The 13,127-nt window shown below is 37.9% G+C and overlaps 2 protein-coding genes across 2 annotated transcripts in view; both read right to left on the minus strand.

The window, feature by feature from the left end:
* Window positions 1–393: 393 nt before the first annotated feature.
* On the minus strand, window positions 394–7,891 carry LOC104941072 (dual specificity protein phosphatase 22-B-like). Its single transcript, XM_010766111.1, has 7 exons — window positions 7,645–7,891; window positions 7,509–7,542; window positions 5,737–5,819; window positions 3,508–3,557; window positions 2,923–2,997; window positions 2,419–2,590; window positions 394–1,175 (listed from the first exon to the last, which is right to left on the minus strand). Exons 1-7 carry the CDS (start codon window positions 7,663–7,665, stop codon window positions 1,026–1,028), a joined length of 585 nt encoding a protein of 194 aa, XP_010764413.1. The 5' UTR covers window positions 7,666–7,891; the 3' UTR covers window positions 394–1,025.
* A 2,753-nt stretch (window positions 7,892–10,644) lies between these two features.
* Window positions 10,645–13,127, minus strand: part of tnnc1b (troponin C type 1b (slow)) — a 6,742-nt gene continuing 4,259 nt past the window's right edge. The window contains exon 6 of the mRNA XM_010766112.1: window positions 10,645–10,900. Within this exon, the coding sequence (XP_010764414.1) occupies window positions 10,869–10,900 (32 nt within the window). The 3' untranslated portion in view covers window positions 10,645–10,868. The remainder of the gene's footprint in view (window positions 10,901–13,127) is intronic.

Genomic DNA, 13,127 nt, shown 5'->3' on the forward strand with positions numbered 1-13,127 from the left:
TACTTTTTACCTTCCTTCATTTATTTAACAGCTCATCCTGCTTAATAATATCCTCATAAAATGTAATGATGTTATATATATATAACTATATTAGTTGTACTATATTAACATTAACATGTATCAGGATGTCTATAGTCATCCTATATCATTTATTTATTTATCCTTTAAATTGAACTAAGTAAAGTAAAGTATCCAGAAAAGCCTTCTATCGCTGACCAGTTGAGACAAGTTCCAGCATATGCATACAATGATCCACAAATTAGTTTAAACATGTTCACATTTTGTGGAGCAGTAATATGTTTGTTATGCCTTTCTGATCCTTTTCCCCAGCTTGCAAAATAGGAACCACTTCTCGAAATAGATAAAGAAATACACAGTACATAAAATAAAATGTAATGTTAATGATTTATTACATAAAAAGTAAATTCACGGAAGCCAAAATGGTTGGGAATCATTCACAATAAATTGTTAGACATTACAATTAAAACCAGGCTCTTACTGTTAATCCTTCCTATAATGGCTAGCGTTTCAAGTACAAACAAAAATAAACATTCGTAAATAAAACTGCAATAAATACAGCTTCTGATACTGTTTGACTGGAAGACACAGTATTTTTCAGCTTTAACACAGTCTATATAGAACGCATAATACTCATTTTTCAAGTAGAGGACACAGCATAACGTAACTAACAGGGGGAGAGATCGCTGTTAAACATGTTCACTCTGTGGACTGTATATGTACATATATTTCCTTGGTGTCATGCTTGGCTGCTCTTGCGTGTTGTTTTGACAGTTTGAGGCGAGGACACGACACGACAAGGGGGGGACTGAGATAATGGCCGGAAAAAAATCCCCCCCACTCACATGACTCCTTTGCGAACATGAGATGATGTAATATATACATAACGTGTCTCTGCTGTAGCTTCTCTCTGCAGGTCCTGTGATTGAGGCAAACAGCTGGTCTTAGTGGTTGTAATGGTCCGAGCACAGTCCCTCAGCTGCTTGAGTTCAGGAAAGACGAGACTCTCATGTGCTACTCGTGCCCAGTGGAGAAATGCAGGTTGTAAAGGTATCGTTGCTGCTGCCACCGTTTAATTTCCGGTTCAAAAGGTCTTCCACCTCCTCATCATCGTTGAAGGAGTTCTTCCCGTATCGGTCATTCCACCAGGCTCGATACTGTAGGGGGAAAGCAGAGAAGGGGAGTTTAGGAGTGAGTCAGATGAAGAACTGACAGCTGTGACAGAATGAAAGAGTTGGAAAGTGTTTCACATTGAGGGAAGATTAAGACAGAGAGGGGTCTCTAAAGGAGGATTTCAGTCCTAGTGGTTTAGGCAATTTAACTTAAGGGGGTCAGCATGGTTCAATTGACATCCTTATCAGATTGTTTGACAGTGTTTGAACCCGCTCCTAACTCACTTGGATCAGATTTCCAAAATAGGGAGCCTGCATCGGCCAATTTTTGTAACTTTACGAATATCAGATAAGCATACCAATGTAACACTTGCTCTTTGTATAGAGGACAACACCATAAATGGCTTTGAAGTGTGTTTCATTATTTCATTTGTGACTGTCGGATATTCTGTCCCTCATTTGATTGTGCCTGTTCAGAGCGGTGCTAAAGTTTGTTTCATGCCTGGCTGGTTTTATATGTGGCAATTTTATTTTCAAATGTCATTTTTGTTGTCTGCTATAGAGCAACAACCCCGGAAAGTAGTTTTTTGAGACCTCACCTTGCTCCAGTGAGGTAAAAGTGCACTGAAGCGTGTGTGGGGTTAGAGGTGCATCAGCACTCACTGCTGACCACAGCCAACAGGGTGTGATCAGAAGTGTGTGGTGTTGCAACTGTCAGAAGTGACACCGGGGACTGTAACAGGGGACCTGAGACAAATGTTTCATGTCACCCCCCTGTCTCTTCCTATTACCTCTGTTTGCCTCATAAATGCCAAAAAAAAGTGGAATAGTCTTGGAACTTTCAACCAAAGAGGGCAATCAAACAATGTTCAGCAAGGTGTTAACGGAGTACTGTTTAGGATTTACAGGGGTCTATTGGCAAATATTGATTATACTATTCATGATTATGTTTTTGTTACTGTCACTTAGACTAAGAACCATCATGTTGTTGTAACCTTAGAAGGAGCCCTTCCTATCTACATAGGGAGCAGGTCATTCATACAGAGCCTGCCATGTTGCATCTCCAAGTTCAATTGCCCAGAACGGACAAACCAACCACTAACTGAAATGGGTGGGGTACTGTTAATCCCTTATGCATGGGTACACTATATAATCACACCTAGTAATGGCAGACTCCGCCACAATCTAAAGTAATACGTATATAGAGTGGTAAACAAAAGAACAATAATCTTTGGGATTTGATAGTATGAAATGTTAATTATTGTAACACTAGCGAGGTGTCACTCACTTCTGTCAGTTCTGTATTTTCGAACTCCTCCAGCTGACGGAGGAAGCCCAGGTTTGGCCCCGCACACGGCCGAGCCGCTCTCACCGCCGCCAGAGACTCCACCCAGCCGCGGCCCGTCCCCGTCATGATGTAGGCCACCACCAGGGTCACACTGCGGGACACCCCCGCCACACTGAGGGCACACAGGTCTCACAGGTCACATTCACTTTACAGAGTAGTGAAACCCCTTTTCCTTTAATACTGTGGTATAATGTTGGACATTTGATGAGATTAATATTACAAGCATAAACAATTTCTTTTTTTTTTGGTACATTTTTAAATGAAAATGTGTTTAATAAAAAAAAAGTTTACACTTGAGGCCAATACTACTCATTTTAAACAAAGAGCAATGTAAGCTGAATATCTGTGCTTCTTCCTTCCAACATCCTCATAAACAACACCAGTTTTAAGGTTATACATACTAAAACACAAAGAAAGATTATAGTTCATAGTATTTTTACTCACCAGTGGACAAGGCAGCCCTCTCCTTTCAGTCGGGACTCGTGGATAAACATGATGCTGTCCCTGAAGTACTGAACCCTAGTAAGATAACCACATAAAACACACAATATCAAAATACACTTAAACAGTCAATCTTAAATCTTTACTAATTGTTTAATCTATGTATTCAATTCCAATTGATAATTCAACCTAATTAAGTAGTGATAATCTTTTCTGCAGTTTTTATTCCATCAAATGTTGTCTACTGAACCTGCTCACCAAGTATAACACATAATACACTTGGTATTTATTTTAGATACATTCAGTAATAGGACTGTATGTGTGTTACTTAATGTCCTGAATAAGAGTACCTAAATATAAAATAATTTAATTCATAAAACATAAAACCAGACATCACAAAGAAAATTGACCAAACTCTTGTAGGACTTGTATTTTCTTATTACACAAACCATCATATAGAATAAAGTATTATCGTATCGTATTATCGTATCGTATCGTATATCAGATCCTAAATGGAATTACTTTCGAACACAGTGAGCCTAAAATATAAAATGTGTATATAAATATATATATCGTGTAAGTACTCACAGGTTCTGCAGCCTACTGTCAGCAGCAGATATACACAGGTATGTCATCTCCTAAAGGGCAAAGGGGGAGGAGTTTAGACTTAAAAAACATAAAACTGTATTTTTTCAAATAAACATTTTTGATTTAATAAATGAAGATTTCCCATTGAATTCTATACGTCATCTGTTAGAACTCGGGGGTCTTAGACACTTCCTGTTTTTCAATGTATGGGACGGCCCCTGAAACTTTGCGCCTCTGACCCTGCTGGCATGGTAGGTCACAACTTAATGATATTCATGTGTGTTTGTGTAATGTGTGTGTTTTTGTACATGCACCTGGCAGCTGATGGTACATGCAGTGGACAGAAACTACCTTGTCCGGTTATGACTGAACCGCTGCAAAAACCCCTGAGTCCTCTGGGACACATCGAGCTCTGGAAGTGCTCCAGACAGGTTAGCTCGCACACACCACAAACCAGACAAAGTACTCGCACAAACACATAAACACAAGCATATACAGACACACACACTTACTAACAGACGTACATATTGACCCAGCATGTAACTCTTACATTAGTTTAATTGTGAGGTTATGTAAAACAAATGCTGAGAAGTATCTTTGCACCATCGCTCTTAAAACTCATCAAGACCATGACTCAGTGTTTTTAAAATCACCAAATTGCAAATTCTACTTTCCTCTCGCAGGAACCATCACCGTTTCTTACAAGAAATCAATCTGTCAGCAGTTTGACTGTTAGGTATGCAAATGCACCATCGCATCTGGCCATTTGGGCTAAACTGGTAAAAACAGACCTGAGTCATTATTATGCCACAAAGCTAAAAATAGCTTTTGAATGTGAGAACAATCTAACGATCATGATCAAAGATTTGTAAAGAGCTGCTGAATCATGAGTAGCACAGTTCAGCGACTCAGGCTTAATTTCAATCTTAAATCCTTTTAAAAAGTGTTGGTGGTTGACCAGTTTGTGTAGTGATACTGTTACACAAGTTGCTGTTTCTCTTCAGAGTTCAATGATACTAGCATGGATGGGGAAAGTGTACAGATATCTCTGAGAACTTCTCATGCTCGCTTTCAACAAGAAAAGATGAAAGTTGTGAAAGCAAACACTAGAAATCAGGATTTTCAGAAACAAGTCAAACGGAGAGAGATGGACATTTCATTCAATTTGAAAGGATGATTAAATTAAACTTAAATGGATCGTTGAATAATAAAATCTCTGAATAAAACTGTATATCTCTAAGAACAGATTTTGCAAATGTTATATTCTTATTTCTGCAGCCAAAGGTTCTCACAGTAGAATCGCCTCTTTTTCGACACTCACTTGCTCCTGACACACAAGAAGAAACACCTTTCTCTCCCCTTCACACAAATCGCCACGTATAGATGCAGCTGTGAAAAGTCAGCAGCCTTTTTCTTTTTTCTTTTTTTAAACACAGTTGCACTTTCAAGACTTTATGGACTACAAGATACTGAGTTAAAAGCATCTTGTGTGAGAAAAAAAAAAAAAGGTTTGGTTGCTTGCATCTGCATCACAGCTGCACTAAAGACTGAAATTGGCAAACAAATTTTCAAGTATTCATGGAATCCTATACAATATTGAAGTGAACCAGAAAACTGCTTATTTAGAGACACCTGGTGAATTCCAGGTCTTCTGACTGATACAAGATAAAAGGACTTTCCGTGCAGAATTGAAAAGACCATCTAACTTTCACATTAATTGAAGTGGTCCATCTGAACTGAAAATCTGACTTTTGAGTAGAGCTTATCACACCACCCTTTGTCTCATATTTATCCTTTCAAAATGCAACTAAATCTGTGGTTAAATGTGATAGATCTGAGGATAACAATTATATAATACATATTAGAGCTGAAACAAAAGCTGGTTCAAGTTACTGAAGCAAGTGAAGTCACCTCAGAATTTGTAAAATTGTGATGGATATTTTTCACTTTTTGAACAATTTTTCAGACTAAGCCATTGGAGAATTAATTGAAAGATGAATAGATAAGGATTATTTTTTTGTAGGCTAAAGCCCTGATGAAGATTGATTTTGAAAAAATGGTATCTCATGTATGCTGCAAACATTTCATAATTTCAGACCAAGCATATGGGCTCTTAGGAGGAAATAAAGCTACAGAGAATTCAGGGGAGGTTGTACACGTAATAGCTGTATCAATGTTGGGGTCAGAGAGTCCCACAGGCCGAAGTAAGACACAGAGAAGACAGCTCACCTCGAGGATGGGTGCTGCTGTGTCGTGGATGGACAGGATGTGGGTAATGTTGTGCCGCGCCAACAGTTCCCGGTCTCGTGCATCTGCAGAGCACAAAGAAATCCGACATCTAAAATATTCCTTACTTCCAATCACAAATCACCCCATGTCAGATCCGATCTAAATAAAGCAGTTTCTACCCTACAACAACCCCCCTCCCCTGATCTCTCCCAAGCAAATAGGGCCTTAAAATTGCCCTTTTTTTTCAACTGAAAGAAAAACCGGAAAACCAATGTTTCTAAAACAGTACAACAGCTTGGCCCAGAAGCAAGAAACAGTAATTCTTCTAATCAAATTTTGTTCTTTAAAAGGAAGCCAAATGTTTTCTACCTTGGACAGATGTGTCTTGAGCAACTTTTTCTCATGCTTTGCACGTTTGCAGGATGCTAATTCAACCCTTAGAAAATAATTGAATGTGAACTTTCCTGTCAGCTATATTAATTACACTTACCCCAATTCAACACATATATGAGTTTGTACAAATTGCAAAACCAAAACAAACCCTGATACAATTGAAACATAGATGAATAAACGAGTAGGCTACAATATAAGTCTTTATGCTAGCTGCAAAGTAAACACAATCTGATTGTGTAACTCTAAGCGAGTGATATGAAGGTCATAAAGAGACAAGACCACAAGTGGGTTGGTCATGAGATAAATATTTTCACGCGCTACACAATGCCAACAACTGTCTCTGCTGAGCACATGCCAGTGAAGCTGCCCAATGAAGCCAGAAACACAGTCACTAAATGCTCAAGATTTAAAGGTGTTTCACCTTATACAATAATTGTAATAGAAATGTTGGATTTCTGTGAAAACACCATGTCAAATTAGCAGTAACTAGAAAAAGAAGGCAAAATAGACGCAAGAGAGCTAATAAGCTAATGTTAGCTGGTGAGATATCCTCAGCTAATGTTAAAACTAAAGTTACTTTTTGATATTTTCCTAGCTTTTATCTTTACATATCTATTTTGATGTATGACATATTGCCAATTTAACTACAATACACACAATAGGCAGTAGGCTATCTTAATCCAACAATTAGGTCTATGCAGAATAAGAAACCCTGCTAACGCAAATTGCTTGCTGCGCAAGCTAAAGTAACTACCTTAGCAACTCCCATCACAGCTTTTTCGCAACTTCACTGTTTCTGTAGTTACTTTATTGTCATTTTATAACAGACCAGGGAACTTCTTACACTATAAGAGGCTGGGACAATTTAAGTCTCCTCATACTTTCTCACACTTGCTCACAATAAGGTTTCATATGATGTAAAACATGCCGAAAAAGTGTGTCATCTTTTCTATTTAACAGAGGTTCCCTGAAATTGTCATGTTTACTTTAAATTGTACATATTTGAAAGATATTTCATTTTAGCAGTCACCATTACAAGCATGCACACATGAAAAAACAAACAAATGGAAAGATGTGGATACAGTTTGCAGAGGGGACCCCCCCACGCTGCGGGACATCCCCTCCCACACCAACCCTCACGTACTCAGCAGCCCTGAATATCTTTCCTCCGGCTTCTGATAAAAAACTGTTTTGTTCATCAAAATACTATACTTCAATCATTCTGCCCTACACTGTGACCTCTCCACTATATAGAAACTGAGCTCAGTGTACCATCTCACCACATGCCCCTCTGTATGAGGAACTGAAACACACTCTACTACATTATCCTGAAAATAAATTAATTCTAGACTCAAATGACAGGAGGCAGGACATCTTACCTTTGATATTTCCGAGATACAGATGAGGCAGAACCTAAAGACAGTTAGAAATTGAGTCAAATAAGTAAGATGAGGCTGTGAACGTACAACAAGGTCATTAAGGTGAATCATTTTTTGTAGAGATTTGATACTGTACCTTATTAATTCCATTACCCATGTCAGCAAAAATTCTCGATGATTTAGTACATCAATATTAGAGCACTATTTAGATTTTTTTAATTTAATCTTTAGCTCCGGTCAAGCCCTCTCCCCAGAAGTTCACTGTTAATGTGTCCCATCGTTATCAAGCCACCCCTGATGACTTTTTTTTTTACCCAGGATATCATAAAGGGTTTGTCGCGTCCACAGCTCGTGCAACGACTGCTGCTTGATTGAGAATGTGTCGCTTGGGATGACGTAATGTGACCTTAGGAGTGCTACTCGGGTATTTATATTTAGACCAGGAGTTGGGTCATGGGACTGTGGATGGGCACATACCATACAGACAAAGATGGTTGAGGGCCAGAGGATAACAGATCCAACAGTGGCTTAGGCATGGCTATCACTATCTGCTGAGGTACTTCACCGTACAAGGAGCCCTTGTGGAAGAAGCTCAAATTACTGCACTCACAATAAATCTCCACATAATATTCCTGAGGTATATATGAAGTGACTCATTGCTTCGAATTCCTTAGCAAGGCCCTGGAAAACCTCATGATCTAACAATGATTTATAGAAAATATTGACGTTGTACATTAAATTATGAACATTTGAGACCACGTTTATTGGCTTTAGCTAATGTGTCTTTTCTCAGTTTAAATTCTCTTACTATATTTCCAGTTTAAGTGAAGTTTCTTGACACAAATGTATTTTTATATTCCTGCATTTTCATGCAAACCTATGTTGAAGATAAATTAAAGTCAGTGAAAGTGAAAACTTTGACCAGCTGGTGGCTCTAGAGGTAAGGGTCAAGGAATGGACCACATGCCGTGGCATTCAACACCGAAGTCAATGCGTTCATCATCTTGGGATCATAAATATCTGTACCAAACAACATGGAAATCCATCCAAAAGTTGCTGATTTATTTCAGTCTTGTGCGGTTGGACTAAACAGTTGACACACTGCCATCTCTAAAACCTCAAAGATATTTAGTAGATATTAAGTTTACTATTAAATATAACTTGGAAAAGTATTACATTATCATTGTTTTATCGGCTAGATAATTCATTATCTTTATTTAATGTCATGAGAATTGCTAATAAACTATAGTAAGTTATCTTGTAACAGAGAATTCCCGATTTATTTGAAATTCTCAGTGGACTTTCACTTCAAATTACTTGCCACTACATTTCCAGTAAATTATCTTCAACAAATCCTTCCGCGTTAATCAAGATATTTTTAGCCCGGCTTTGTCACCTTTTGTTGTGTTACTGTATGTGGTTCAGTGTGTGGCACATATGTCAGACTCACTGACAGGCAAAAGAGAGTGGAGGCGTTTACAAAAATCTGTCTTCCTGTCTGCCTCAGAGAATTAGGTCTGAACAGCTCATCTACAGCAGTGGGGTCAAACTTATTCATAAACAGACATAGGAAATGTATAAAAGCACCTCCGTCAGAGAATAACTGTATGTGTAATCGTGTATGTGGGAGGAGGGGATGGGAACTGTGTTGAATAGACACTAAAGTTGATATGATGAAGATTAAATCATACTTTTAAAAACAATTATAAGAATGACCTCAGACATAAACAATTTGTCAATTTGTTTGTTACACCCAGCAAATTATCAATGCAAGTGCTATCAAATCTCAATTAAGTATCTTTGTTTAAGTTCATTATAGTTTGTTTATCAAAGGTCTAAAGAAGGCTTGGTATTTTTATGGACCATTTGGCCTGAACGTCACTTAGTGGTAACGTGTTTATGGTGGAATCTAAATTATTCAAAAAGAAAAACTTTAAATAAATGAATTTGTATTCTGGCATAGCCCATAGAAAGGTATACTTAATTTTACAGGCAAACAGATTACTCAAAAAATGTGAGAGTTAGTATGTTAAGGTTGTCTAATGTTAAATAATGTATTAATTAATAAATGGGGCTTTCTATGGAGCTTTACGTGGAAATTATTGTCTGAACATAACAACTGCCTTTTGTCTCTTGCTAACAAAATGTCAACGATCTGTCAACTACTGTTTTAATGAATTACAACACTATACACCAGGGGTATGCACCTAAAATTCAACGAGGTCCAGTTAGAGAAAATCTCCCCATGCAAAGGTCCGGAACTTCAAAATGTCTAAGTTGCTTTATGAATTAGTGTGATATATTGAAGTAGCCCGCAGTTTTATCAACGTCTGCATGTCATTACAACAACTGACTGCCAATCAAATAAAGAAAGTACAATTCAAAAACAACAATATTTATTGTCAATTAACATTGAACTATACAGATATGCAGTAAATACTGTGGATATGTGTAATGTTCCTCTTGGGCTGCATTTAAAAATAAAATAGAGAAAATAAATAAAATAGCTTTTGAAAATGTGTGCATCTTTAATGTGCTTTTTTTTAGATAAATAAAATAAAGTGTAGCAGCAGCTTGAGTTTCTCTTTTTCTTTGTTAACCGTTTCACATCATGACTTAACAGTTTCAGACGATTATAGAACAATATCAGTCTTTACACATCATAACTTTTGTGTTGAACAGTTTTAAAGTTTCTCTTTCTTTCCCTCTTATATTGCAGTCCCTCCCTCACTTTTTTTTTTATTCAGTGCGAGAATTGAGCTCGAGCTTGTCCTGCCAGGAGTTTAAATCTGGGCTGAAATGGTGCATATTTCATTTCATCTCATGTGCACATGCAGGTGCTCATTGGTTAGCCTGTCCTGGAACGATATTTATTTTTTGTGACCTCAGTTCTGACTTGAGAGGGAATGTTTGGTCAAACACTTTGTGCATACTTTTGTATGCACAAAGTGTTTGACTTTGTGCATACTACATTAATCTCAACAGAATGCATACAAGTAGACATTCATTACCATAATCAACTGGCTGTAAACGCCTTCAGATTTGTAGGATCTTAAATCACCTAATCTATAACCTCTTAAAATAATAAATTCTGTGTCATCTTTGTAATAATCAAATAAGTCAAACAGACACAAGACACAATTATAATAATCTTTTTAATTAACAGTCTTTATGACATTTTGATGAATCATCGCTATCAGAAGTAAAGCTATTTCAGTCAGTCGGTCAATGACCTTTCAGGGCCTGGGTGGGGTTCTTTGAGAATAGGTGACAGGACAGTTGGTTTTGTTAGACGCAGACACAAGGTGGAATGATGTCCTAAGGAATGGAAGATGCTGCAATTTGAGGACGCTGGATTGTTTATTCAACTCCTTTCATGAACTCAAGGAACTCTGTCAAAGAGAATGCACAAAGTTAAAATAGATTGATATATCATCTTTATAAAAAAAAAATGGTGTGTACTGATCACATTAAATGTATTTTACAGATGATTTAACTCAAAAGAAAACAGTGGGTAGTCTTTTTTGTTGTCGATATAATCATAATGCACTTTATGACTGAAAAGCATAATACAGTCTGTGAGTGATCTATATATCTCCATAATGAAATGAAAGTATTTAGTGATATATTTTGGACTAGGACTCACAGGTTTATCTTTTTGGAGATTCCTTTAAGTAAAAGGCGTATTTAATTCCAGTGGCAAACCTGAAGAGGACTTAACTTTCCTGCAAACTTGAATTGCAAATCCAAAATATTTGCATCCACATGCAGTGACCAAGAATTTCCCCTCTCTAGTATGGAGATAATATCCTGCCATTACTCCACAAACAAAATAAACGTGTTTTACAGATGCCTTATGATACTAAGAAACACAGTGTAGTTTGCAAAAATCAAATCACCATCTTCAAACTAATGCATTAAGTTTTGCAAATACAGCGTATCTATCAAACAAACACATGACATTTTTTTTTACATTTTTCACAAATACAGCACAGGTTACACTCAAATAGTACACAAGTACACTCAAATATTTTCTACGAATACAAACGCAGAAACAAATACAGCATAGGTTTTACAAATACAATTTTTTTTTTTTTTTGAGTACAACAAATAAATCCTACAGAGAAAAAGAATATCATGTGACTTTTGGCAGGAAAATTCCGTTTTTTGCTGAGTATTTTCTCACAAATGTCCTGAGTTATTCTCCACAGAAGCAGGGGGCACTACTGAGTCTATTTAAACGGAGGGGGGTTGAGTAGAGCAAGTAACAGCCCCTACCAGTCTAATGACAGCGTGTTTCTAGCGATCCGATAAAATTAGGACTCACAAATACTGAGTGTGACTGGCACTTTCTGGGGATTTTAGTTTAAAACCGAAGCTCATCCTAAGCTTTCTGCAAAGCTGCATTCGTATGAAATGAGATTTGCTCTTTGCTCAGCACGAGGTTGAGATTCTTGCATAAAAAACAGCTAATTACTTTTCACTTCTGTGGTTTTGTTTCTTCGAGCTGCTTCATACAGCTGTCATCTGATCTGACTGCCCTCGGGGGAGCAAGAATAGTCAGTCAGTTTGAAAAAATAGAGGCAATGCGGCAAGGCTGCATACTTTTGCTAATATAATAATATATATATATATATAATAAAATAAAATACAGTCTAATCTGAAAAAGTGTACAGGCGGTTATTAGAGTGCTAAAATACACATACTCACATGTGCACTAACAATCAGATACGCAATGTTTTTCCAAATGTTTTTTATTAGCGCCTGGAATGTATTGGTTGTTCAGGAGTATTCCTAAACTTCACTATGACCAGCTTTGTCTACCATAGCTAGTGTGTGCATGCGTGCGTGCGTCAGAGTCCTGCATCGGGTCGGGTATCCGCGGGTACCCGACGGGTGACCCGCAAAAAAGGTGATTCGCGGGTGGTATTTTTTCAAACGCTTTTTTCCGGGTTTGGTTCTGGGTAAAACAAAGATGATGCGGGTCGGGTTGCGGGTGTTGCATAATAAATATATTTAAATAATAATAATTTAGTTTAATGTTTAAATCCTCAGACCTCTCCCCCGCCGGACCGAGCATAATCATAACCTCTGCAGCGCATCAATCTGCTGCTGAGCGCACCACATTCTGAATGGCTGAGGTGAAGCTCTCTATAGCGGAGAATACAGCATTTTCAATAACTCTTCCTCAAGAGCAAAATCCAACGTCTGGGAGGCTTTTGGTGTCATCCTAGATGCAGAAAATAACCAACATCCCAGGCTTTTTGAGCCAAATATGCAACTGCGTGTGTTAATAATTGCACGTTTTCACTGCTCTTATATATATGCGGGTTCGGGTCGGGTTGCGGATCCTGTGCCGACGGGTCGGGTCGGGCTGCGGAACTAATTGGCAATATGTGCGGGTAGCGGGGCGGGTTCGGTATTGCACGTCGCGGGTGCGGGGCGGGAGCGGGTCTTGAAAATCAGACCCGTGCAGGACTCTGCCGCAGACACTTAGCTTAGCATGATAATAATAATAATTTGGATTTTGATAGCGCCTTTCATGAGACCCAATGTCGCTTTACAAGGAAGAACAGGAGTATAAACAAACATAACAAACATAACAAAAACAAAAAGCAG

The sequence above is a fragment of the Notothenia coriiceps genome, unplaced genomic scaffold (assembly GCF_000735185.1).
Source record: "Notothenia coriiceps isolate Sejong01 unplaced genomic scaffold, NC01 NC01_scaffold00003100, whole genome shotgun sequence".
Classification (NCBI taxonomy): Eukaryota; Metazoa; Chordata; class Actinopteri; order Perciformes; family Nototheniidae; genus Notothenia; species Notothenia coriiceps.

Bases quoted from the DNA above. Each gene is read 5' to 3' on its own strand.
- LOC104941072 (XM_010766111.1), bottom strand. From the start codon at position 7,665: ATGGGTAATGGAATTAATAAG. The intron at 5,820-7,508 runs GTAAGATGTCCT...TGTGCTCTGCAG, and splicing joins GTATCTCGGAAATATCAAAG to ATGCACGAGACCGGGAACTG. The intron at 2,998-3,507 runs GTGAGTACTTAC...TTATCTTACTAG, and splicing joins GACAGTAGGCTGCAGAACCT to GGTTCAGTACTTCAGGGACA.